This window comes from Chinchilla lanigera, unplaced genomic scaffold (genome assembly GCF_000276665.1).
Source record: "Chinchilla lanigera isolate Chin_1 unplaced genomic scaffold, ChiLan1.0 scaffold00013, whole genome shotgun sequence".
In the NCBI taxonomy this organism is placed as follows: domain Eukaryota; kingdom Metazoa; phylum Chordata; class Mammalia; order Rodentia; family Chinchillidae; genus Chinchilla; species Chinchilla lanigera.
In genome coordinates, this window is record NW_004955414.1 from 32,304,787 (window position 1) to 32,331,747 (window position 26,961).

The window sequence follows — 26,961 nt, forward strand, 5'->3', positions numbered from 1 at the left end:
TCCGCTGGGCAGGGGGAGTCAGCAGGCATGGCTGTGACAGACAGTGAGGGTGGGAGTGGTGGGTGGAGAGCCGGCGACAGAGACCCCAGCAGAGGCAGACAGACAGACAGACAGAGAGCAACAGAGAGATACAAACACATGCAGCATGCCAGGGGGGACGAAGTGGGGATTGAGAGCCAGGGGCAAGCAAAGCGGGGAGGGGGAGAGAGAGGGAGGGGGAGAGAGATGGGGGAAGCACAGGGACAGCTAGGGAGGGACTGGAGGGAGACAGGGAGGACAGAGAGACACAGACTGACACAGGCTATCTCAGGCCCAGGCCAAGGCTCCGTGGAGAGCCCAGTGTGGGGACAAGAGCCTGTGGCCTGGCTGTCTGGAGACACAGCAAGAGCGAACACAGTGAGACATCAGCAAGACCTTGCCAGGAGTGACATAGGGACACTGAAGTCGTTACCTGGCAGTGGTGCCAGGGATCAAGTTCTGAGTGGGGAATCAAGGATTGCGGAGTCTTTGTCCCAAATACGCTGTACTTGGTCTGAGACCTTGAGCTTCGGTTTCCCTACGTGACAGCCTTGGGGGTGACTCTGACACCACCTGGGGACAGTGATTGGTTCCGGGGCTTCTCTAGCCCAGAGTGTTCTAGGACCCTTGAATGCGAGCAGCAGTGGGCCTGAGCCATTCCTTGTGGCTGGGGGAGGCTGGGAGAAGGCGGCCAGGGTGCTGGGGGAGAAAGAGGCCAGGTGTCTGCACACTTACAGCTCATCATCGTACTCCTTGGGGGGGCAGACGGCAACCACGAGGTCGATCCAGTCCTGTGGGGAGAAGCCATGGGACTGCGGGGGCACACTCGGGTGGACGACACATCTGCCCTGAGGCTCCATGCCTTTCCCTGTGCCCACGGCTTGGACAGCCGGCTGTGCCTGCTTCCCTTGGGGAAGTGGACACACGTAGGGCTGGAGTCCTCCTGCCTGAGCTCTGGAGGACATTTCCAGACTCCAAGACTTCCCAGCCATAGAGATGTGAGCGCGAGGCCCCCAAGTAACGCTAGGAGCATCCTCAGGACCACCTGAGGGGATTTGGACAAGTCTCTTGGACCCGGTTCTGGGAAGTCTGGGATGGTCCTGGTGTTTCCAGCACGCTTCCCGGGTAATTCCGGGGCATGCCTCCTGGGGGATTCTGAGCTCGCTTTCTGATCCCAACACCTGAGTCCCCTCAGCGGCATCTCCGCCATCCTTGGCTTGCCAGTCGGCATCTGTCCTGGGCTTGCAGGTATCCCTGAAAGGTACCTGAAGTAGCACTGCCCATCTGCCATGCGACAGCTCCCAAAACTGAGCTGAAATCGCTCTCCCCAGAGCCACCCTCCATCCAATTCAGCTCTGCCCTCCAGAATCACAGAGAGCACTTCTGCTCCCTCTACTCCAAGGCAGCCCTTCAGATAATCAAAGACGGTCATCGTGTTACCCGTAAGTCTTCTCTTCTCCACATCCCTTCATGTGGGTCCCAGGCCCATCTGGTCAGCGTCCTCGGCACTGAACTTAATACCTCAGGCTCGGCTGCCTGCGTACAGTTACACAGGTTGTGCATTGCACAACATGAGTGGGCACCATTCGTGCTATGGTCTGTAGGAGGGCACCCCCTCAGATTGTGCAGTACACAGCCTGTGGGAGACCTTTCATGGTGGTCCTGACCCAGGTGGGCGTCTAATGCATACGGAGCTGGCTACCACCAGCCCCTCCTTCATCCTGGGCTCTCTACTTCTGTTAATGCTTTCCGGTGCCCCCCAGCACATGACTCCTACTCCGTGCGCGGGGTGCACGGCCATGGCCAGTGTGCCGGAGTTTGCGTTTGTGCCACTGCTATCAGATGTAGTCCACTGGCTGGATGAGGGGTATATGCCAGTTACTTGGAGGTTGTCTGGATCTTAGGTGCCCAACCTGGGATGAGGCACCCAACTTCGAGGCCTGGCTGCAGAGGCCAGGGGCTGAGGCAGGTAGGAGAAGAAGGCGAGGAGGGGACTCGGTCTTACCCCGCCTTGATTCCAGGCCTTCTGCAGGGCGGCCTCCGCCTCTGCCAGGGTGTAGTCCGTCACGATCTTGCCATTGATCGCCATGATCTCATCCCCCTTCACAATGCCACCTGTGGGAAAATGGAGCTGAGTGCCCAGCAGGGCTGCACGTGTGCCTGGCCTGGGGCTTGCAAGGGAGAGTCGCTGTGGGCGCAGGAGAGGCCAGCCTTGGGCTCCGAAAGCAGGAGGGAAGCACTGCCCCTAGTCAACCACAGTGCTTCCTCTCTGCCCTGTCCCCAGACCTTCCCCCCGGCTCGGTAGAATTGGGACACTTCACAAGGACTTGTGGCCGGAGCTCCTGCATGGGCCCTGATCACTACCGAGGGGACAGATCTGCATTTCCAGGAAGCTGACAAGAGACTCGAGCTAGTTCTCTAGCTGCACCTTTCCCAGGTGCCCGACCATGCTGTCCTGCTCAGGGTCTCTCCCGCTTGTCCCTGTCCACAGCCTTGCAGGCCATTCCTCCTAGAATGCCTTCTCTCTTTCTTCTTCTGGGTCTGAAAATTCCCTCCACAGGGAGGGCTTCTCTGATCCCATTTGATCAAAAGCAGCTCCTGCCGGGTGTGGTGGTGCATGCCTGTAATCTCTGTACTCGGGAGGCTGAGGCAGGAGGATTGTTAAGAGTTCGAGACCCACCTGGGCTACAAAGTGAGCTCAAGACCAGCCTGACCTGCGTAGCGAGACCCTGTCTCAAAAAAGACAAAAAAAAAAAAAAAGAAAGCAGCTCCTTCCGGTCTTCTCTCCCAGTGCCCTGGTCTCTTCCTGCGTGGCACATAATTTGTGCTCCGAACTGCATTTTAAAAACTTGTTACTGGTGGTGGTCTCCCCCACCATACGGTCAGTGCCACGATGGCAAGGATTGTCTTTCTGGTTCACTCCTTTATTCCCTGCATTTTACATAATGTCTGGCAAAAACCAGGAGCTCAGTAGGTATTTGTTGACTACGTGACTGGTGTTAAAAGGTGTCCCTGGATAAGCTGTCCTATGATCTTAACAATTTGGGGGAAGAATTCAATTATAAGCTAACCAGGAGTTGTCAGAGCCGTGAGTTCATGAATACATACCGTGGCTAAGTGGACAGATTGAACACGGTTTCCCATGCCTCTTTGACATCATGACCCTTTCTGAGGAATTTCTCCCAGTCCCGATGTCTGAACAACGCTGAAATAGCACCTCCATGAAGCCCATGGGAGGGTAGTATGTGCTACTGAAGATGGTGGCCGAGGCGTCTTAAAACGCAAGTGCTCCTTGGAACTTCCCCCAGCCACATGGATGTCCAAAGAGACTTGGGACCAGACTGCGGACAGCAGTGTCCTCTGGACGGAGGAACTGGGGCAGGTGACTTCCACTTTTTCTTTTTGTACAAATCCAAGATGGCGCCTCAGGGCCAAGAGGGCAGTGGGGAGGACCCGAAAGAGTCACCTGTCCTATTCTTCTCTCCCTGCCAGACAAGGAGACAGTTGGCCTCCCTGGGCCAAGCAGCAACGCCCCCTTGGAAGGCACAGAAATGAAGCCAGAGGAGGGCACGCAGCAGCAGTCAGCCATAGGAGCTGCGTCACTGGACAAGTGCCTCCTTCAGGTGACAGGGAGACTCAGAGGGTGTCGAGGGCATGGAGGCCACCGAGGTCACGGGTGGCAGAGCTGACCTGCAGCCTGGGTTCCCAGGGTGCACACCCACCTTGGTGACAGCAGAACCTGGCTACCAGCCACTGGGCGCCTCTCCCTTCGCCCCATCTCCTGCCTCAGGACACCCCCCTCCCAGCACCTCCATCCCTCCCCATGGCAGGGGTGACACCAGCCAGGGCTGCCCCAGGGGTCTGATCACAGGATTCCCACTCAAGCCTGGGAAGGGAAGGGCCAGGGGCTCCTCCTCTGTGGGTGCTTAAGAGCCCCTCAGATGTGGCAGAAGAAATCAGCAATGGCGGAGTTTCTGACACTGTCTGACAGGGGAAGGGGAGGAGCGTTTGAAGCAAGACACTGAGCCTGGCATCTGCAAAACGTCGCTCACCAGCAGGGACTGCTTTTGTTGAAAAAGGGACAAAGGAAAAGCCTTGAGAGAGACATAGGCCGTGGGGGTTTCTAGGAGGGGCAAGGCTGCCGAGGACCTCAGGCAGAGTGGCATTTGCGCCCGTAGGAAAGCCAAATGGCCAATCTGTCTGCATTCAAGTCCTGCCTCCACCTTTTATCAGCTGTGGGTGCTCAAAGAATTACTTTGACTTCTCTGTGCCTCAGTTTCCTAAGCTGCAAAATGGGAATAATTATAACATCTCCATTGGGGTTTGCTGGAAACACTTGGACTCAGGAGTGCATACATGCTGGGTACTTAGACTAGTACCAACACGTCCTTAGTTCTCCAGGCACTATCATCACCAAAGGATAGGTCGGATTTGGGTGGCTTCTCTCCTGCTTTTCTGTGTGCTGTTCCCTTCTGCAAAACCCTCTCTCCTTTTCACAAGGTTGGTACAGAGGTCTCCTCCCTCCCTCCCTCTTTTTTTCTTTTTCTTTTTTTTTTTTGTTTTGAGACAGGGTCTTGCTGTGCAGTTCAGGCTGGACTTGAACTATGTACCCCAGGCTGGTCTCAAACTCACGGCAATCCTCCTGCCTCAGCGCCATCCAAAATCTGGGATTAGAGGCATGTGCTGCCACAGCCGGCCTGCAATTCATCTTTTAGGGCTGGGCTCAGACACTGCCCTTCCAAGGGGCCTTCCCTTACCCGCCTCCCCTCCATGGGTCCTCAAAGCTGCTCTGTCCCTAGGTTCCTTGTCAGTCCTTTGTGCACAGTACAGTTAGGAAGTATCTGATTGTTCTGGGCATGTTTCTGCCACTAGCTTGGGAGCCCCTGGAGGGAGGTGTAGCATCTGGTGTGGCGGGGTACACACAGGACCTGGCACTGTGGCATGCCCCCAGGCAACATGCCAGATTGGATAGAGGGTGCGCTGGCTGCCCTGGATTTCCTGAGTAGCTGCCATCCTACTCCAAGTGGGCAGCTGTTTGCTTCCCAGGGGGACTTGTGCCACCATCACAGTGTCCCCTCACCAGGGCAGGGATGGACCCCGCTTACCATGCCGCTCAGCTGCTCCCCCCTCGTACACAGCCGAGACGACCACTTTTCCGATCGGGGAGTCCACACCGCCTTCCAGGGCCAGGTCTAAGGATCCCTCCTGGTTAGAGGAGACTGGGTCTTAGGGGCCAAGCAGACAGCAGCCTGTGGGCACCTGGGCACCAAGGAGCCTCTGAACAGTGCCACAGAGAGCAGGGGACGGTGAGGCCCTTGGGGAGAAAATGGGCCCTTGGGAGTAGGGGAAGGAGGCAGCCCAGGTGGCGGGGGCAGAGAAGGATGGCGGCCGGCCCCTCCTCCACCTTGTGCCCCGGTACCTTCTTGATGCGCAGGAGCCGAACGTCCTTCCCTATGATCTGCTCTGGGGTGAACTGGGAGGAAAAAAAGTCTGCTGAGGGGTGGGAGTGTCCCCAGGCCCTGGGGGACAGTGGACACTCACAGACAGATGGCCACACAGGTCCCAGATGCATTCTTCCAGGCTTATGTGAGGACCGGCCTTGCAAACACAGCACAATCCTGGCATGCAGTTGGCGCCACCCTCCCTCCCCATTCACTTCTCCCTCGAAGGCCATTTGGAAGGAGCCTTCCCAGGAAAGAGCTGCTGGGGTCTCCTGGGGCCCAGGGCCCAGAATTCACCAGCACCAAGAGCCCTGTAACACCCTCCACACACACATCCCCCCTTCCTGGGCTCACTCCTGCGGCAGGGCGTTATCTCTTACCATGGAGTAGGGGTCAAAGCCTTCCTCATATTTCCGGAAATCCTGGAAGGAAGCAAGGGAGGGCTTTAGGGCAGCAGAGCAGAGGCTCTCGTAGGCCAGGGCAGAAGAGGGAGAGCGCGAATGGGTCAGAGGTGGGGGAGGTGTGGCTGGGAGAGGGCACAGGGAGGAAGCTGGTGCCAAGAGCTAGAGCGCCCTGCTCAGGGCAGGGGGGAGGTGCCCAGCCCAGCCCCTGTATGGTCCAGTGGGTGGACAGGACGCTGCTGGTGTCTAAACCCTGGGAAGGCAGCCCCTGCCCTCCACAAAGTCCCACCCCTAATGTCAGCCTCTCAACCCTACCTCACCTCCTCCAAGTGCCCAACAAGCCATGCCAGGCCCTGCGGGGAAGCCACGCCCCTCCACCCAGTGCCCTGCCCCCGCCCTGGGCCGTATGGTCCTTTGGCAGAGGGAAGAGAACACAGCTATGGGCCCCTGGCTTAAGGAGATTGCTGTGGAGTCACTGCCCCCAAGATTTTAGAAACAAGGCAGTGGGGAGAAGGGACCAGAGCCAGGACACCGGCCCTCCCCAGAATCACAGGCAGAAGGCAGAGTGAGGGGCGTCACAGGCCGGAGGGCCGGGATGCTAAGACTGAGTGAGGACAGCAAAGCCAAGGTTCGTCCCCGCGGGAAGGTGGGAGCCAAGCAGGGAGGGCCCTGTGACAGCCTCACATGCACAGCAAGAGCGTGGGTCGCAGCAAGTATCCCTCAGAGCCTGTGATCAGTGTTCTAGGGAGGCTACAAGCAAAGCCCAGCATATAGTCCCCAAGCTCTGACACAAGAGGAAGGCCAAATATCAGCACATGGCTCCCTGGGCATCCTTCTGACACCCCTCCTCAGTACCCTTCACTCGCCGGGCTCAGCCCCACAGAGGTCTGGGCCTACATCCAGGTTGGGATGTGGGTGTCAAGTCACACGCTACAAATCCATGCGTGATGGGGTCTATGGCCACGATCCTACAATGAGGGCCTGCCTGCCCCTGGCTGCTCCATCCGGAGAGCTGGGCACTGGGGGCCTGACCCTGAGGATCTGTTCTCTGAGATGGCGCAGAGAGCTGGTCTTGTTTGTTTGTTTGTTTGTTTGGTACTGGGAATCGAACTCACCACCTCGCACATGCCAGGCAGGCGCTGTGCCGCTGAGCTAAATCCCCAGCCCCAAGAGAGCTGGTCTTGTACCTTATGTGAATCAGAGACCACAAGCCATTGCAGCCAGCTGGTCCTTCAAGAGAAGGCTCTACGCATCATTCCTGGGCCCAGCCAGGTGACATTCATGCCTACGGTCATCCAGCCATCGAGAAGGGGAACAAGCTGTGACCCTAAGCCAGGAGCCTCAGACACCTCCCTTTGGCACTTCTCTCTGTTTAGGGCTGTCTCAAACCACCAGGCTCCCCGATGTGATGCCTATCTGGCAGTGGCAGAGTTTGGGAGGCAGGTAACAGCATTTAAGAGCAGACTGCAGAGCTCGGCCTCCTGGTACCCTAGCTATACCATCATGGGCACATTTCCAAGTCTCTTTGCTTCTGTTTCTCACCTATAAAACAAGGAAGATAATGGCAACTGCCTCCCAGGCAGTTGTAAAGATCAAGCGAGCTAATATACATAGCACAGTTAAAAGCAGTTCTTGGCACTGTATGCTTCCAAAGACTAGCTGTCACCTGTCACTCCTGGGCCTGAACTGGGAGCAGCTTCTTCTGCTCCCCTCCTATGTCATCAGCCTGTGAGCTGGAGGGGCTGAAGAAGCCAGGGCTGGGTGCCATTTGTTAGTGGTGAAATAGCCAATGCAGTGGTTGGTTCTGGACACACAGCCCAGAGGCGAGGTGTAGGGGCCAGCGGCCGCAGGCCCAACACCACCCAGACACCTGCGAGGACCTCTGTACCCCGGGCAGGTGGAGGAGCCAGGCGGCCACTTCCTTCTGGAGCTGTGGGGTTTGGCGAAGCTGTGATAGGCCTGGAGGAGACAGACAGGGAAGGTGCAAGAGATGCCTTCCTTCTCTCCCAGGGCTGCAGCCAGGGCCTATCCTGGCCTCTACGGCCCCCTGAGGGTTCCTTCTGCCTGTGCCTCTTAGCTGCCTTGTGGCATTCTGGGCTTGAGCACAGGATCTGATAGGACACCTGCCCCCCAACTCCTGCCAGAGGTATAAGGCCTGCTGTGCCCTGAAGCTCTCTGGCAGATGACACTGGGCAGCTTTGGAACCAGCCAGCACTCCCAGGGAGAAAGAAATAAGGCACAACAGGATGGACGGGTGACAGGGGGACCAGGCACATGACGGGGCGCATTTTACTTGTCGGAATGCAGTCTGATAAACCACCATCCTCTTCAACATCTCCTGCGGCTGCCGGAAAAAAAAAGGTCCCCACCACATATTAAAAATCGGTCTTGTCTGCCCCCTGGTGGCAGGCCTTGTGCCTGCCAGCCTGTGGCCACCCTGTCCTTGCTCTGATAGATGTGACCTGATTCAGGGGTGTGCTCAACGCCATGCCAACGCCCCCCCCCCCAAGGACTCAGCAATTGCCCAGTTGTAGTCAAGCGGGTACCACCCTGCCATTAACGACAGAATGGGACTGGGACACATGAGCAGGCTGTTTCAGGAGCGTGACCTTTGCTCTTCGGGGAGCTGCCCAGACAGCTAAAGCTCAAAATAAGTATGGAGCTGTCCCATCCTGACATTTGGATAGGGTTTCCTAGAAGGAGGAATAAAAGTGCTGCTGTTCCCAGCTTGGATGGGAGCCCCAGATCTCCTGACCATGAGGACCTGGGGTGGGAGACCTGCCCATGACCCCCAGAACGCACCCTGGAATCCTCGGCTCAGGGAGGGAGAAGAGAACAGAGAGGGAAGGGTATCTGCCTGGGCCAGTTCCCCACCTAAGGCCTGGGGTGCAGAGGCCCGGAGAAAATGGAATCTCTACAGGGTTTGGCAAGGCGGCAAAGTGGGTAAGAGCACGGCTTTGGAGTCCAAGCAACTCGAGACTAAGTAGTGAATCCAAGCCAGGTGTGGTGGTGCTCGCCTGTGATCCCCCAGCACTCTGGGAGGCTGAGGCAGGAGGATCACATGATTGAGCCCAGGCTTAGCAAGACCCTATCTCAGAATTTAAAAAGAAAATAAATGAATACAAAGGGCTGGGGAATGTAGCTTTCAGTGTGAAGGCCCTGGGCTCAATTGCCAATACAAGGGGGAAAAAAACCAGTAAGTCCAGTGGCCACCTTGGACGACCACTTTAACCTCAGTTCTTTCCAGTGTTAAACAGGATGACAGCAGAAGCCATGTCACTGGTCTATTGTGAGGGTTCAATGAGACCACGCAGCACCTGGAACAGGGCAGGCGCTCACTGAGCCTTAGCTGTTTACATTGTCACTTTTAGGTGGATCCCCAGGCTGTGCGGTCAAGCAGCAGCAGGATTCCACTGGGCAGGTCACCGCCCGCTACATACATGTAGACTCATCTCTTGGTCAATGAGAAGGTGACAAGATGACCCCATTCTCTCTCTCCAGGGTCAGCAGAACCCAGGAGACGTGGTCCTGGTTTGATTCTCTGGAGACACCCTGGAGGGGACCCCACGGGGCTTACCAGGATCTCAGACTTCACAGCTGGCCTGTAGATGAAGTTGGACTCCTGGTGGACCATGACAGGTTTGGAGATGGTGGACACGCCAGGGCCCCGTGGGGGCTGCGGGCTTGGGCAGAATGTCTACAGGTGTTAGTTGAAGAGAGATCATGTGAAGTCATGGTGGGGGGGCGAGGTAGGTCATGGCACGCATGCAAGCTCACTCCATGCACATGCGAGCCTGCCCGGTCTGTCTATTTATCCTGCGGAGGTCCTGAGTGTGACCTTTGGCACAGAGATGAGAAGTGCACTGGCCACAGCATGACCCGAGGCCACAGAAACTACTGAGCAGTCTACAGAATCAGTCACTTGAACCAGAGCCTAGATTGGAGCCCTGTCAGCCGTGTCACTCAGAGCGTACACTTACAAGACTCTCAACGGCCACAGAGGCCATCCAGCGTCCCCTCCCTTAAAGGGCAGTCTCTTCCAGCCATAATCCAGTCCCTGGATGGTAGTACAAGGCATCTGCTCTTTCCACTGGCTTGGGCAGAGTGTCCAGAGACCATAGGGTGAGGACCAGTAAAGGCAGCGCTGGGGGAACTAATACCACCTGTCCGCTTTACGTTAGCCCATGTGAGCAAGAAAGACGTGCCGGATCAGGTCACAATCCCACCACAACCCTTTGAGAGGTTCATATTGACTAATGAGCCCCTCGGCTTGACCCCCAAAGCCCATGATTTTCTCTGCCTTCTTTTTCAGCCTCACCCTTTACTCCTTCGAGCCTCCTCCCACTGCTTGACTTTAGCCACTAAAATGCCAGGCTGGCTTGTCCTGGACCTTTGCACATGCTCCTTCCTTCTGCTCTGCTTGCCCTGGTCACAGTGCCTTTCCATCCCCGCATCTCATCACTGCACCTGTGCACCCAACATCTCCGCCAATGCTGTGGTCACTGCCTGCCAACTTGTCTTTCTTTCCCATCAGGCTATCTTGTCCAAGGACCATGGCTGCCCATCTAGTGGTGGTTCCCAGCAACCAGCACAGTGTCTGGCATATAGTAGGTGTTCAGGGAACGTGTGTTGACTGACTAAATGAATGACCCACTAGTCTGGCAGGCATACCAGACGATGCCTGTGGATCGGTAGACTGGGCCCTCATAACCTCCCTCAGGCAGGTGCTGGTGTGGCTGGCACAGTGTCAAGCTGACACAGGCATCTGTTTCCTCTACCTGAGCCCTGCTGGCGGCTGGACTGTGTGGACGTGTTGTCACTAGTTGCAGCGCTGACGACACCTTGCTGGGCACGTGGGGAGGAGGAGACTGGGCAGGGCAGGTGGGACAAGGGCCAGAGTGCTGGACGGGGCAGGACGAAGCAGCCAAACAGCAGCAGCTGGCCCTCATGTCAGGCACAGCTATGGCTTTGACGTCACTTAAGAATTTACGTGGAAGGGATGTAGAGAGTGGCCCATCTGGAATTCTGACTGTGCCTTGAAGTTTCCTGAGATGACTTCCTGTCTGCTCTGGCAGATTCATCAGATTTACTTGTATGTGGACTGTTACTAACCATAGCTAGTGTCCACCGGACATCTCCTACTTGCCTGCCTCCCTCCTCAGGATAGCTTAGAATGCACTCGTGGGCTTCTCTTCCTGTGTTTGTTTTCGGCGTTTCTTCATTACCTTGTTTGACTCTCATAACAGCTAGTTGCCACTAGCATTCCTCTTTTACAGAGTGGGAGGCCCAGGTTCAGACGCACGGAGTGACACATGCCTAAAGTCACCTGCCAGTGAGAGGCGAAGCCAGGATTCAAGCCCAGGCAGCCTGACTCCTTGCTGTCCTTCCTTGCCATCCATATGTCCCCCGCACCCGCGACACCCTTCCTTCCATCCTCATGGATCACATCCCTCAAGGCTCAGCTCATAAGCCCTGAGGTGTCTTCAGCCTCCCATTGGAATGAACGCCTCCAGCAGTGCATGGCTGAGGCCTACTTTGCAGCAAAGTCCTGCACGGGTAGCTGCTCTCTCTTTGGGTGGTGAGGTTCTAGAAGGCTCAGGCATGCTCCCTTCCGCTCCTCAGACCAAAGGCACAAGGCAGGGCTCAGTCTCTGACTGCAGAATCAAACTTGCTGGGGAAAAGCTACTGCCTATGTTAGTGGTGGCCACTTACAGAGGGGGATGCGGCCTTCTGTACCGGGCTAACCCAGCCAACTACAAACTGGCTCCCGGGGAGCAGAGAGACTTCTCCCTTGCTCCAGAGAACTCGAATGGGAAGGGCAATAAAAACCACCGGTAAGGTGCTACTGACCACCCTCTCCCCAACTTCCCCGCACCCTGCCTGGCCCATGGCTCAGGGAGCAAAACAATACAGTACTTTGTTTCTTCCTGGGATCAAAGTTTTTGTCTTCCTCACTAATCGCCTCTCCCAAAACAGTCTTTGGATAAAGAATAATTAATAAGAAACAGGCCTTTTGGAGAAGATCACCGTTCAATTTCCTGACATCCAGGAAAAACATCCTTAGTCTTTTAATAGTAAATTGGGAGATTTCCATGAACTCTGGCTTCATTTTTCATGTGGCTGGATGTGGGCCACAAATTTCTGAGTATCACACTTCAGGCAAGTGTGGTTGGCTAGTGCCATGGGAAATGACGCTGTGATGTGGGAAATACTGCTGAGGACAGTGCTGTCACTTCATTTTCAGGGTTCAATAAATCCCCCTGTCACTCCACTTTTCCTGTTAAACCAAGGAGTCATTTCCCATATTCAGGGCTTACTGGAATACTATCAAGAAATGACGAATTGCTGGGCGTGGTGGCACACGCTTGTAATCCCAGCACTTGGGAGGCTGAGGCAGGAGGATCATTGTAAGTTTGAGACCAGCCTGGGCTACAAAGTGAGCTCAAGGCCAACGTGAACTGCATAGTGAGAACCCGTCTCAAAAACACCAATAAATAAATAAGTAAGTAAATAAATAAATAAACAAACTAGTATTTAAAAAAAAAAAGAAATGACCGATTGATCCAGAGTTAGCTATTCATGAACACAATCTTCAAGTACCACATTGCAAGTTCCAAGTCCACATTATTCAGAGAGAGCAACCAACCTGGGCAGACACTGCTGGGGCTCACCCCACGTGCCCCGGCGACTCACCATACACACAGCACTGCAAACCCACCTGGAACGGTACACATGCGGGGAGCCCACACATGCAGGTTGGGGTCATTCCTGGAAAACGGGGTGAGATGCTGTTTCCTCCTGTCTCCATGCACATGGGCAGCGGAGGACTTGAGGCACAGCAGCCCTCCCCACTTTTCTGCTTCTAAGCATAGCATGCAGGTACCTTTGTGGTAGGTGGGAAGCTCCGTTCAGGGGCAGGGGAGCTGCTGGGCTTCCCACCATGGTTCTTTGCCTCCCAGTCCTCTGATCCATTGCCCACGTCCCCAGCACAGAATGGGTGGTTGCCCAGCGCCTCTTCCAGCGCCGAGGGCAATGGGCGGGTAGGAGTGAGGTCTTGGGTGGGGATGGATGGAGGGGGTGGGATGGGGATGGGGGGTGGAGTGCGCTGTACCCAGGGTGAGGATGAGGCACTCATGTGGCCTGAGGATGGAAGCACAGGGGGTGCGGGAACCTTGGGAGGAGGGTTGGAGGGTGGAGGGTGGGGCATCACAGGTAAGGCTGAGGGAGTCTTGGGGGGATAGTAGAACATGTCCAAGGGGATGTCATCCAGGTCAGTGGTGTGGAGGTGCAGGCCACCTGCGAAGCGTCTCAAGGGTGGGGCCAGGGGGGACACGGAAGGTGGGGGAGGCGGGGGTCCTGTGGTCATCTGGGGATTGCAAGGAAGGCTGTGATTATCTGTTGACTAGCACATCACTTCAAGCACACTGGGTACCATTCTCTTCTACCCTATTTCCCTTGCTGCTAGAGACCCCCCTCCTCCACACTAGAACCTTGGGTGCCACATGGTACAGGATAGGCCCAAGTTGTGTCATCTGAGTGGTAGCTAAGGTGGTCGGGTAGTTCATCCTTTCAACCAGAACACACTTGAGTAGGTGAGCAAAGCTCTTAATAATTGTGGTAGGACAACAGGCCTAACTAGGACCGTCTCAGACCAGCTGGAACACAGTGGTCACTCTGGAGATAAGCACAGAAGTTGAGACACGTCTCCCATCCCCAATACAGACATGTTTCCCTTCCCCAAGAGGGAGGGGGAGGGGCTGGTGGAGTGGGCCCTGGAGAGTGGAATGGGTGACCCCTGCTAGTGACCAATATGCCTCCACCGTCTCCAGGGTGGGTCATTCTGGAGGCAGCAGGAGGGTCTTTGTGGAAAGAAGGGCACTGTTACCTCTGGGATCTCATTATCAGCAGAGGAAATCTGCTCAAGTCGCGTCTGACAAAGCCTTTCCACCCAGTACTGAGTCTTTTCGGATTCCTCAAGGTCTTCCCTCTCGGTCTCAGATACCTGGGACCCAGGACCAAAGGAGGAGACACAGGGCACCTGAATCACACGAGCAGCCAACACCTGGAAGCACTTCGCTAAAAGCCCCAGAGCAGTTAGGCTGTCACTTGTCTAGAAAAAAACAGGGCGTGTTCCACCTGGCCCCCACAAGGCAGAACAGGGGGAAGAGGGGACGGGATGGAAGCTGACCTAAGAAATCTGTTAGCAAAATCGGAGGAAGGGCTTAGGTGCTGCATGGGATTGGCTGGACCCTTGCATTCCAGGAACCCAGAGACTTTTCTGATTCTCCAAGAGGGGTCCTTTTGTAGCCTCCCTGTGAATTCCAAGGACTGAACTTGTCTTCTTCCCCGCTGCAGGCTGCCTTGTCCTCAGAAGCACAAGTTGAATCTTATTTTTAATTTTGAAGCTAATTCGTTTCTAATGCCAGACCTAATGCTTTTCACATTTTCCAGAACTTCTCTGGCTCTATAATCTAATCAGCTTGGCATTCTGATTCATGAAAGCATTAAAGAGAAGCAGAAAGAGTATCTCTGCAGCTGGGGAGTTAAGGCCGATTGCCTTACCTAGGAAATAACAACTGCTCATGCCACAAGATTGCTTTTGACATGTCTGGCAGGGGAAAGTCTTAGACACATTCCCAGGTTAAAGAGGTCTAGCCTCAGACACACCCCCGTGGGTGGGAGCAGCCTCAGACTCACAGCCTGATTAGTTGGGGATGGCTTCAGACTTAGCACCTGCATGAAAGGGTTAGCCTTAGCCCACATAGTCCGAGCCAAGCCAGCCTGGGGAAACCTGCACTTGGACTCATAAACTGGGTATGGGGCCGGACTGTTGAAGACCTCCAGATAGATGAATGGAAGGCTAGCTTCAGATCTTCAAACTAGGCAGAGGGCTTAGCCTTGGGCTCATATCCTGAGCCAGTAGGCAAGTCTCCAGCTCAAACATGCATCAAATCCAGAAGTGGGTGGCAGGTAACTCTGGGAAGGTGGGATGATCTTATTGTCCAGATGGGGAGAGAGGAAGCCATCTTTGGAGCCCATCTTGGGAGAACAACTCCAGCTGGTCCCCAACAGTGTGGTGAGGGACAGCCAAAGTGTTTCCCAGGGGTGATCAGCTGGGCTGTGAGCAGGGCACATACCTCCTGGGCCAACCGGTTGATCTTTAGCTGTTTTTCCTTCTCCAGCATTTCCTCCTTCTCTTTGTAAAGCTTTTGCTCAAACTCCAGTTCCTTCTTATTCTTTCTCAACTCCTGCAAGCTGTCATACTTGGCTTTCTTCTTATCTTTGCCTTTCTGAGCAGAGGCGGCATTGTTGATATGATAAGGGTTACAAGGCAGTGTGGATACTAGAACAGCACACCGAGTAGCGTCCAGTCCTCAGACAACACGAGGCAACCCCTCCAGGCTGAGCCCCACCCACAGCTCTGCCTCCCTGCACTGGACATCCGACCTAGGGGTTAGGACAAGCAGGCCACTGCTACCTGCTGCAGGGTGGGAGACACACTCCTTCACCGGCCAGAACTGGATTACTAGTTCAGTAGCCATCTGTGTGATCTTCACTTAAGTTCCTTCACCTCTCTGAGCCTGATTCCCCTTGACTCTAAAGGGGAAATACTTGCCAGTGAAATAGCATCTATCAAAGGGCTCTGTAAACTTCAAAGTGCTGTCTAAATAAAAGGTATTGTATTTATTTCTTCTCCAGCATCTCAAGAGAAAGGTGGATCAGATACCAGAGATGCATTCTGGGCCACTCTAGAAGAAATCTGGGAGAGCTGGAAAATCTCATCCTCAGAGATCCTTTCCCATGCAAGAGGAGGTGGGAGCAGTCTCAGACCTGTGGCCCAGGGCCAAGGACACTGGATTTTGCTGCAATGTGTGAGTTATTCCATCCTGGAGAGTCTGAACCAAGGGTTCCCTCTAACCTGGGCCACTCAGCCGAGGACTGGAAACTGGAAACTGCATGCCTGAGAGATGTAGGCAAGGGCGGGGCAGAGGAAGGGCAAGTGCTTTACTCTGGTCAGAGTTCAGAAGGATTTGGGAGGGTGGTGAAGGGAAATCAGATCCTACTGGAATCGGATACACAGAGCCTACTTTCTATAAGCCAAGGGATTTACTTAGCTTTATCTCCTATGGACATATTGTTCCATTCCCTTGATGAAGGAACCATGGCTCAGAGAGCTGGTGACCCTCACCCAGTGTCAGATGTCTAGTAAGTGATGGTGCCAGGATTTGGACCTTGGTCTCCAGGTCCCAGTTTTTTGACTGTGCCCTGATGAGCTGAGGGCGAAGGAGGGAGAGTCAGCCCCCATCACACACAGCACTCAGGAGAGGGGAGCAGAGAGAGCCAACATTCTGGGCACAAGGGAGAACCTCCCTATTCACTGAGCTTGCCCCTGCCTCTAACAAGCCTTCCTGGGTCCTGCTCTTGGGCTTCCTAAGTCATCTCAGCAACCAAGGCTAGGGATAAGGAATTGGATTTCTCAGCAATGAACGCACACATTCTATTCACAGCTGGAGGAATAGTAGGTCATTACAGACCTCTGACCGGTTCACCCTATTCTACTAACCTGTAAAGATGACCCCCACTTCACGCATAGATAATATGCTTTGGAAATGGTCACCTTTGGGACCCACTTCCTGAGCAGTCTATGAGCCTGCTGAGCAATTGGTTCTCCTCCTTGGTTCCTTGCCTACCCTGCTCACTGGACTCTTAGCTCACTTGAGAGATGAATTCCTGCCATCATGTTAGAGATTCAGACAGCAATTCTCCAAGGGGAGCTAGAAACATCCTGCCTAGTAGCAGCTTGCTAGAATAAGGGCATTGCCTTGCACAGGGATCACCGTGATAGGAGTGGCCTTCCTATTGGTTTAAAAAAAATCAGTACTAAGATTTTAGAGCCAAACTCCTGGGTAGGGCAGGCTGACAACACACAGTTTCTGTCATCCCCAATGAAGTAGCACCTGCTTAGAGACACGGAGGCCAGGGTGCCCCACAGCACTGCCTACGGAACTTCTACTGCCTCCATGCACTAATTAATAGTGTGGGCGTCTCTCTCCCCTGCCATACTGGGATCCTGCAAGCAGAACGGCTCTGCATGACTTACTCAAGCAGTTCTGATGAAAGGTCTTAGCCAGAACCAGGAATCCTCCAGGTCCCGGCATAGGCTTTGTGGTGCCATAGACCGGAGGCCTTGAGTCCTGTAAGGTCCCACTGTGAGGGTGGTAATAGAGACACTGAATATTTCTGTTTTCAGAGAATGGGGGTTTTGTGCATGGAGGGTCTTGGCCAAGACACCTCCTTGCATTATGTGGGGACTCAGTATTTCAGCTGCTGGGAGAAAAAGCTTCTCCATGGCTCTAGTCACTGTGATAATGATTCCAGAGCCAGTGTGAGGGATATGCCTATGTTGTCCTTTTAGCTGTCAGCTTTAAATCCACGGCAAACATTCTTCTCAGTCCAAGCTGAGAGGAAAGGCAGATGGTAATGTGCTGCTGCTTCTACCTAAGAGCAATTGTTCTCTCTTTTGGAAATGAAAACAAAAACGAAAATACCAGCTGTTTCCGGAATGACAGAACTAATGAAAAAGGGGCAACCAGCACTATCTCTTTACCAATGGGAACTTTCAAGTGATGTCATTTGTGATATGTACGCGCAAGACAGTCTAGCTCTTTCACATCTGCACAGCTGTTAAGGCCTGGAAAGGGTTTGGTCCACCTGTCTCCTTTTACTACTTTTTTTTCCAGTGAAATCTCACTGTGTGTGTGTGTGTTTCTGTCTATTTGAGTTCTAATAGAGATATTGTGTAGGAACAATTAATAACCTAACTCCGTGAGCCACTCTAAGCCAGGAATCAGCCTGTAAGATGAAAAGAACAGTCTTAAGAGACCAAGTGCTTTGTGAAACCAAGATAATGCTGGAAAAAAATCTCCAAGAAGCTCTGTCCTAAATTTATTCACTGCTATACAAGTCACAATCTGCTGTTAACCTATGTCAGGAATATTGCTGTTATCTTAATGGGAGCGTATTGGAGAAAGGAAGAAGATTTTCCTGGCACACCTGATACTCCCATTTTATAGGAAGGAAGAAGTTATGGATCATCAAAGTCACCAATCTTTAGTAGCCTGGCTTCTGGGTGACCAACTTCTTACCAGAGAGAGCCAGTGAAGGTATAATTTCCAATTCAGCTCACTCAGATTTATGCCCATGCCTATTTTCCAAGTATCAAGCCATCTTGAATGTCAAATGCACAGAAATTAACAGTGGCATTTTCATAATCAAATGCCAAAGTGATTTAGGAAAGATGAAGGGCAAGAGAGTTTTATGAGGCCTGGAGATGCTACAATAAGATTTAGAGAGAAAATTAAAGGCTCTGGAGATTGGGAAAATGCACGATCCTGGACACACGCAGAGACAGCCGCGGCAGAGGGTTGTGACTGGTGTGGTTCGGGTCCCAAAGGAAGCAGCAAATCCCCTGTGTGGTCAGTCAATCTGCATCTGGCACATTCAGTGTCGTGACCCACACTGCTGTTTCACACTGTCCCAGCCTGGTCATGGGCCCTGGTTCTACTTGATAGAAGAAAGCAGAAGCTCCTTGCCCCTGGCTTGTGCCACAGGAGCTGGTGCAGACCCTTGCAGAGGCTGACTGTCCCCGGGCTGGCCTCATGCTAAGAACATCCTGCAGAGCCTCTACAATGGTGCCCTGACATGCGGCATCAGCTTGACAACGAGGGACAGAAGCGATTAGCCTTCCAAGCAAAAAGGCCCGGTCACACCGTTCTGAGCAGACAGGAAAAGAACTGTTTGAAAAAAGCCACACCCCACAGCAAACTCATCCACACACTGGCACAGCACCCAGTCCTGTCCTACCTTCCGGATGGTTGGGAATTTGCCGTCGTAACGGTAAAACCACCCAAAGGCTATAAGAACACATAGAACAGAATGGTGAGACATGGTTCAGCTGGGCCAGAGCTTCCATGGCAGCAGCTGGGGGCGAGGTTTCCAAAGAATGTGTGGCTTTGTGAGATGAACAGTGGCAATGGCAGATCCAACCACAACCCTGCACCCTTTGCCTGATTCTCCACTTACCTGGCCTCGCCTGGGGTGAAGCAGGTCCAAGACAACCTGGGAAACATCCCATTCCCAGGCTCCGAGTCCCTCTCAATGCCCCTCCCCAGGATACTGGCTTCAGAAGTCAGTGCCAGAAAAACAGAGAGCAAACTCCTTGTGGAAGAATGAGCTTTTCCAAATCCCAGACATGGTCTCCAAACACAAAGCCCCGTTGAGAGAGAAAAAGCCCTCTCCAGCCGATGCCTGGGTCCTCCATCCAAAAAATGACTTGAGACAAAAGCAAGCCTGGGTCTCTGCCTAGAATTGCTATCAGGCAGAACAAAACTGTCTTGTCTCACACCACAGAACAAGTAGGCTGCTTTCAACATGGCAAGAGAGGCAGGGGCCAGGTCAGCGCAGGAAGAATGTGCCAGCAGCAGTGGGGAGAAGATGCATCTGCAGAAAAGCACATCCCCATTTGGGACAGAAAAGCAGGGCCAGCCCCCCTCCTCCCAGGCCACAGCCTGGCAGGGCAATGAGCCAAAGCCGAGCCCCCTGGGGCTGGGAGTCACAGCATAAATGATCACGTACCCTTGACCATCTGAGTGCTGGAACATGCTTTTGGAAACTGCTGGTGGGCCAGGCACCATCTCCCTAGATGCTGGACCTGGGAGGGGCCTAGGGAGTTTTGGGGGAGACGCAAGAGAAGCAGAGGCGGGTCTTGGGCTTGGGCAGTACTTAAATATTTAAATCGGAGGTTCATTTGTACTGGTGTGCACCTGCTGATCTACCAGCCTGGCCACAGGTCCTGTCACAGTTTTATGTTAGCGCTTGGAGGAGCTTCACAAGCTCCAGTGGTCCCCACCACGTGCCGGCCCCTCAGAGCCTGGTGTGTGCATTGCTTCAGGAGGTGGTGGGCAAGGCAAGCAGGGCAGCCAGGCCAGGGAGCGAAGCGGGGGCGCCAACCTGCTTTCCCTGCTCCTCTGTGCCTCCGTCCGGGTGGTCTGCGGGCTCGAGCTCAGGCTCCACTCCCTCATCATCTACCCCAGGAAAAGAGGAAGAAGCTGGTGAACCAGGAGGATTGGGAGAGCGAAGGCCAGATGAGCTTCCAAGGAACCCAAGAGCCTAAGACCAGCTTCCTCCAGGGATGCTGTGAGGTCTGGGCTGGGACAGAGGCCTAGCTCCGGCTGCACCGCTTTCAACCTCAGTAGCTTTGGTTTCTCTGTCTGTAAAATGGACTAACAATAAGAGCTCTGACCTGACAACAGCATGAGAACCACTTTGCAGGCTGGTGGTTGAAAGTTAGGAGGTGTGGTGAGAATGGAAATACCTGGCATTATACCCCTGTGAAGGCAAGGGCTTGCTGTAGAATGGATCCTTTTGCCTTCTTTTTCCATCCTTTCCTTGGGGCCTGGGGTGTCTGAGCTATGTCCTGAGGTGGTGGCAAGATCCCACAGGCAAACAGGGCACATGTAGTTAGGAAAACAGGAATTTGGACATCGTGCATGCAAAGAGACTAGCATGCCATCACTGTAGTTACTTTTTATTTATTTATTTATTTTTTTGGTAGTTATTTCCAATCTGGCCTCTGGTCTCTCTGGGACTCTGGTAGGTGGTGTACGAGCCTGCCTCTGAATGGCTTTTAAATTACATAGGCTTTCTTGGCCTATGAAAAGGGCTGTACGTTAAATTTCTTTGCTTTTTGGCTTGAATCACATTTATTCAATAGTTGGAACACTGAGGCTGTCTTGCCAACAAAAAGATGCTCGCTTGCTAATAAAACAAGGGAAACACGCAGTATTAATGCATGGTTTGGTAGGAAAATAGAAAAACCTCAATTTCCAAACTATAGGTCTACTGAGGGGGGTGAGTTAAGGTGGTCTTTGAGAGACAGAAGGTTGGAATATCTCCTTTCAACCTCACCCCTCAAGGCCCCTTTAGCTCTGGGGTCCTTAATAAAGATACTCCATTCCAACCCCGCCCCACTGCCTGGGCTAAGGAAAGGTCTTTTAGGGGTCTCTGTGTCAGTACATGCTAGCTCTGAGGGCTCAGAAGAATATCGGGGTGCTGTTGGTTAGGCCAGGGATGGGTGGGCAGAAGCAACTGCGAGAGCCCCTGGGGCAGCTGGTTGGGGGAGCAATCAGTCCCACCCACATCCTTAGGCTGGGTGACCTCATGATCCAGGTTACAGATGGGTCGTGCTCTTTCCTGTTTGCTCAAAATTGCAGGGTCCACAAGCCAGAGTCAGGTCTGACCTGCTGGCCAACAGGGTCCTGGAGCTGCAGGGCAGTCGGAGGGGCTGGCTGGCGGGCTCCTACTGGCCCGGACTGTCCCAGCCTCCTGGTAATGGGCAGACAGGCAGACACTGAGAAAGTCAGGCTTGTCCTGACTTATCTCTGGATGAGAACTCAATTGTGAGTGGTGTGGAGATGGAAGGTGAGAGCAGTCGCCCCAGGAGAGTAGGGGAGACCGGGGCCATCAATCTGGTGCTTTGCAGCCTTGTCTCAGAACACTCAAATCTTGAGGAAAGGTGAAATTCTTGCTCCTTTTATTCAAGAAATCCAATTTGCTTAAAAAGCAGTAAATAAATAGCTAGCTAGTGAAAGGGTTTTTATTGTTCCTGAGAGGGCTTGTTTTTTGTGAAGCTGAGACCCAATTTTTTGGACGGTACTAAATCGACCAGGGTGAGTTTCATGAGAAGCAATTAAAATCGATTTCTCTCCTTCTGAAGCTCCTGTTTCACTCAGCAGCAAATTAGCTGCCCATCTAAAACATGGATTGTCCACCAGGAATTTAGCTTAAGCCACATCCTCAGCTAATGAATGTCATGGTGGAGGCTAGTGAGAGCAAGCTTTGTCCGTCTGAGAGAACATGAGATGACACTGTGCCCTGCTGCCAGGAAGGACTGCGCTGGGAGCCGTCTGTAGTGCATGACAGGAGGGTGAAGTGGACGCTCTTTCTTATTCCTAGTGGCTTGAGTTGGCAAGTTGATGCCCCTTTGAGGTTTGGGTATGATCCAAAGTTGAGACAGAACTATCAGAGCTTCCCAAGTGGCTGCCAGGCAGCAAAGACGGGGAGCCCTGGTTCTCAGCCCCCTCAAAGTCCAGGCCCTGTGTTCTTGCCGCAGAGCCTGCCCATGTCAATTGTAAATCGCATCAGCTGGGTGAAGACCCAACCAGGCTGGAACTGACATGGCCACGGCCCAGACATTGCCTTGCTCCTGGAGCCCCCCACTAGCTCATGAACAAATACTGAGACTGAGACTGAGACTGGGACTCCCATTTGTTCTGAGAGTTTAGGCTGCTTCTTGAATCACATGTTAGAAGTTGGTGGATGGGGGGGCTGGGGATTTAGCTCAGCGGCAAAAGCGCCTGCCTAGCAAGCGCAAGGTCGTGAGTTCGGTTCCCGGTACCGGAGAAAAACCAAAAAAAAAAAAAAAAAAAGAAGTTGGTGGATGGGAGAGCAGTTGTTGGGGACCTGGATTGAAACAGGAAGTGAGACCGCAGGGCTGATGAAGAGGGGAGAGGGGAAGGGTGGTGAGAGCTGAGGAACCAACATGGTGCAGTCACCAGGCCACAGCTGGTGCTCAGACCCATCTCCTCGTCCTTTCCCTGCCTGCACGCTGGAGTGGTGACAGCAGCCCACAGGCAGGTATTGCGAAGGGGCACTCAGGCCAGCTCCTCCCTCTGTGCCCATCGACCTTGGACCACCAGAGCTCCTTCCTCTTTCTCTCTGCTGGCTTCACCCCAGCCCCTGTTCAGAACCAGGTGAGCACAACACCCACAAACTAGGGTAACCATTGGCCGAGCCAGTTCCGCTTCTGCACAGTTCCACCTTTGCACAGCTCCCCATCCCCTTGCGGTACCCCAGCAGCCCATCTGTACGTGTGCTGTGAGGGAGCAGTTATATAAATCAGGCCCCCCAGGCAAGGAGGGCAGACAGAGCCCCCCACCCCGGCACCCTGCTAGACGGCCTCTGACAAATGACTGCCTCCCCATGAGAGAAAGGCGGCCCAGAGGACCACAGGCTGTTCACCTGGGGAGGTGACAGAGGCCGTGGGTAGAGAGGACAGCATTTCTGCCTGGCTCCCGAAGTCTCAGGCCCTAGAAGGGCAGCCTCAGATGCCCGGCGCATGATACATACACTTTGGTTTGCGAAGGGAAATTGGATGCACCTCGGTGGCGATGGTTTTAGGCACGAGGAGCTGTTCCTTTGAGCCCCAGTCCTCTTCCCACTGCTTCTTAAACTTCTCTTCCTCCTCCACGATCCTGAAATGAGACCACGGCTGTGACTGGAGTCAGACCCTCTGCAAGCCCCCCTCCTGCCTACCAGAGGACCCGAGCAACCCGGGAAGAGGCTGGAGAGTAGGACAGTGCCTGGAGCCGGTGTGCTCAACTAATAGCCGGTTACATAAGCTGTGCCCCAGCTGCGCTGAGATGACAGGCTTTGCCAGGATTATGGGATGGCTACAAATAAAGGAGGATCCACCAGGGGACCGGAAGGCCACACATGGACCACAGTACTCACTGCTCCATCTCCTTCCGGTATCTCTCGTTTTCCTCTGCTGCCTTCTGGGCAATTTCCTTTCTCCTTCTGCAACACAAATGCAGGTTGGCAGGGTTGAGTCTACACAGGAAAAATTAACTCTTCCTGTGGCTGACTCCTGAGGCGAGAAAAGTTTTCTGTGTTTTCTCTTGCCTCTTTCAAGCACGCCTGCACCAGCCTGGGTGCAGGGAACCCAGCCAATGCAGTCCAGGCCCTGGGCTCTGGGCGGTTTTGTCTGGCACTGCCAGGCACAGACTCTGTGCCACAAGAGCCAGGTGGCAGATCCAAATGAGGGCCGCTCTCCACGCTTTGTACTCCAAGCTCTTAGTGACTGATAGGGCCTGGGCTGAGTGAGGTCCTCTCAGAGGAGGGACCAGATGCTGGGGCAGAGCAGGGGCTGCTAACCAGGCATGAGACCCCCAGTTACTCTGTGATGGGAGAGATGGGAATAGCCTCTCTTTCCTTTTTCAAGCACGTATTAAGTGCTGAGAATGTGTCTGCACTTGAATTTTACAGTAGGTTATTCTCTCAGTCCGTTATTTCAACCACCTAGCGGGGAGGGCTTATCACCACAGGTGTGTGGCCCTGTGGGGGCTGTCAGGCTCTTGAGGCAGACTGTTGGGATATGAACCCCAGCGTGGCCATGTGTGACTTTGGACACAAGCAGCTTCCACTCTCTGAGCTCAGCCTCCTCACCTGAAAAAGAGGTTAATACTATTTACCTCCCAGAGCTGTTGTGGGAATTAAATGAAGTAACATAAGCAAGGCCCTAATATAGCACCAACTATATAGTACATGGTAGATCCTCCACATGCTAGCTATGGCTGGTGGGACTCTCATTTTGCATAGCTCTGGAGTCTGGAAATCAGGGATTCTCTCAGCAAGGAGGAAGGGGCCAGGTGGTCTGTGGATGAGGAAGGCAGGTGCAGGAGGCAGGAGACAAGCGGGGTGAGGCCAAGGGGGTCAGAGAGGGTGTCTGGGTCCCTCGCCTGCCACTCACTGCCGCTCCATCTCCTGCTGTTCCTGGAGGATCTTGTTGGACTCCATGGCCAGCCGCTTCTGCATCAGCAGCTCTTGTCTCTGTAGCTCACGCTGCCGCACCTCTGCCAGCCGCTCCCGATCTGTCATAAACAGCTCCCGGCCCTGGTGGGGAGAAAAGAGGCTCAGCTCCCTGGAGAACCTGGGTATCCACTGTTAAGCCCTGGGAGCCAACATGTGGCTGTATTCTTGGTGCTGTGTCCCCAGGATCGGGCTCTGAGTCCCCCATGGCTTGGACCCAAACTTCTCGCTGGGTAGACACCCCTTCCCTCTACTGTCAGAGTTTCAAGGAAGGACACCCCTTGGCTCTGCCCAAAAGTGAGTGGTAGAGATCAGGGGTCAAAGGGGCTGGGGCTGGAGGTCAGGGGTCATGAGGGCCCCACCATCTAATTCTGAACTCACAGCTCCGGCTACAATGGAGATGGTCAGGCTGCGGCTACTCTTCAGCACATTCACGGCCTGTGAGGACAGGGGGACAGTCAGCTGGGTCCTCACACACACACCGGAGCAGCCAGGCAGAGACAGCAGGTGGTTTTAGATGCCGTGGTGGTGGTGGCGGGGTGTTAGAAGTGGGTGGGGGGAGAGTAAGGGCTGCACATCTTACCTCCTTGTGGTCCAGGTTGGAGAAATCAATGCCATTGACTTCCACAATCTGGTCCCCCGGCTGATAAGAAACGGAGAAGGGTTAGCGTGTGTGAGTCACCCTCACACTCACTTGTCTGCAGAGTGGGCTCCCCCAGGGTACAAGGCTCAGATGCTGGGTCTTCCCAGTAAGCAGAACAGTTGGAAAGCTCCGACGGCGCATCTCAAGCTCATCCGTGCACTCCTCGCTCCATAACTAGTATATGGGCTAGCAAGTCTTACACCATTAGAGGCTAACTACATGGCTAAATTAGGATATTTGCAATACAAATCTCAGTTAATAGACACAAGAACCTTTGGGTTTCTCATCTAGCAGAAGCTGTGCTGGATTACTACCATCATAATAGTTATAATAGCTAATATCCATTAATTGCTTACTATGTGCCTGGCACAACTCTGGCATATAGAAAAATTAATTTAATCCACACAAAAACCTTAGAAGGAAGGTTGTAGCATTCCCATTTTATAGGAGGGGAACTGTAAACACAGAGACAAGGGTAACTTGTCCACAAGGGGGGCGGTTAAGAGTTCCAGCTCTGGCATCAGACCACTCAGGTATAAAACCCAGCCCACCTACACCAGGGACATGATATTGAAAAAAATCACATACTTTCTCTGAGTTCCAGTTTCCTGCCCTGTGAAATGGGTGTAACAGCAGCGCCTAGTCTTAAGTGCTCTTGTAAAGCCTAAAAGGCTCGGACAGACATCCCACCGCAAGCAGACACAGAATGTCAACTCTGACTGCTATTGCTACATTCCCAAACTCGGGGCTGATGGCTTTCAGAACTGGAGAAAGCTATAAGGAAATCAACTGTCACATCTTGTGCGGGCCGTGGGGTGGACTCATCAGCCAGTGATGCTCAGGAGCAGGCTGTGTAGGCAGGCAGGGCCTGGTCCATGGGCAACCCCACCGCCCCCAGGGCCAGCCCGGCCCACTCACCTCCAGCCCCACCTCTGCAGACAGCGAGCCAGGCTTCACTTGGCTGATGAAGATGCCGGGTTTTTGGATGGGGCCACTAGAAATGCTGCGAGGTGGGAAAAGTGGGTGAGGCTCTACCCTCTGCTTGTTCTCCGTGTCACACCTGTCACCCTCTGCTTGGGTATCCAGTGTTCAGGAAACATCTCACCCACAAGCTTAGGGCCCAAGGCCTCCACTTCTATCTCACTCCCAGCCTGCCTTGGGCAACAGCCACAGTACACTGCTGGTAATCCCCCACCCAACCCCTCATCAGTATACCACCGGTGCCGTTCCTTCTCTTTCAGGTTCATTCCTTATGACTCAGAAGATATCCTATTCCCTGCCACATTTTCATAAGACCCCTTGTTCTGTCCCAAGATTCAGCTAGCTGCTTGCTTCCTCCTCAGTGCTCCTAAAACTCTATGGCAAGGATGATGCTTGGCGCTGTCCTCCTGCTGAAATCTGTGGCAGACATCACTAATCAATCACAGCACTCTTTCTCACTAACTGGGCCCAGCCTTCGAATCCTGTGCAGAAGTGTTCCAGGTGGCCACCTACTGAGTGATTAAGAGACGCTACAGATAAGAAACCTTTTTACCAGCCCTGACCCAGCATGTAGGACTCCATCAGAGTTCCTGTCACCCTGTCTTATAATCATTTATGTGTTTGGCTTCTGAATTAAGGCTGTCATCTCCCTAAATGGGAAGGGTTTTTTAAAAATCACTTATAAGTCCTTTGTAATAATCCTGCAGTGTGGATATTACTATCCCCAATTTATAGAAGGAGAAACTGAGGCTCAGGGTGGTTAAGTAGCTGGTCCCTGTGGTCCAAGTAGCTCGTAGATGGCAGAGCAGGGCTGCACCGACAGGTGAGT

At 53.6% G+C, this 26,961-nt stretch overlaps 1 protein-coding gene across 4 annotated transcripts in view; it reads right to left on the bottom strand.

The window, feature by feature from the left end:
- Ush1c (Usher syndrome 1C) overlaps positions 1 to 26,961 on the bottom strand; it is a 48,357-nt gene that overhangs the window by 1,742 nt on the left and 19,654 nt on the right. For 3 of the 4 annotated variants that reach the window (XR_260217.2, XM_005380389.2, XM_013512089.1), the window contains exons 9-20: positions 26,070 to 26,154; positions 25,092 to 25,151; positions 24,890 to 24,946; positions 24,450 to 24,592; positions 23,432 to 23,497; positions 23,048 to 23,172; positions 19,871 to 19,944; positions 5,840 to 5,881; positions 5,438 to 5,491; positions 5,124 to 5,223; positions 2,024 to 2,133; positions 754 to 809 (exon numbers count right to left, since the gene is read on the bottom strand). Coding sequence is in view for 3 of the 4 variants with exons in the window: in XM_005380389.2 (XP_005380446.1) it covers positions 754 to 809; positions 2,024 to 2,133; positions 5,124 to 5,223; positions 5,438 to 5,491; positions 5,840 to 5,881; positions 19,871 to 19,944; positions 23,048 to 23,172; positions 23,432 to 23,497; positions 24,450 to 24,592; positions 24,890 to 24,946; positions 25,092 to 25,151; positions 26,070 to 26,154 (972 nt within the window). In the remaining variant the exon portion in view is untranslated. Of the gene's footprint in view, positions 1 to 753; positions 810 to 2,023; positions 2,134 to 5,123; positions 5,224 to 5,437; positions 5,492 to 5,839; positions 5,882 to 8,153; positions 8,205 to 9,437; positions 9,558 to 12,743; positions 13,227 to 13,745; positions 13,863 to 14,997; positions 15,151 to 18,724; positions 18,775 to 19,870; positions 19,945 to 23,047; positions 23,173 to 23,431; positions 23,498 to 24,449; positions 24,593 to 24,889; positions 24,947 to 25,091; positions 25,152 to 26,069; positions 26,155 to 26,961 lie in introns of all 4 variants that reach the window. The other variant, XM_005380388.2, reaches the window with a different exon arrangement.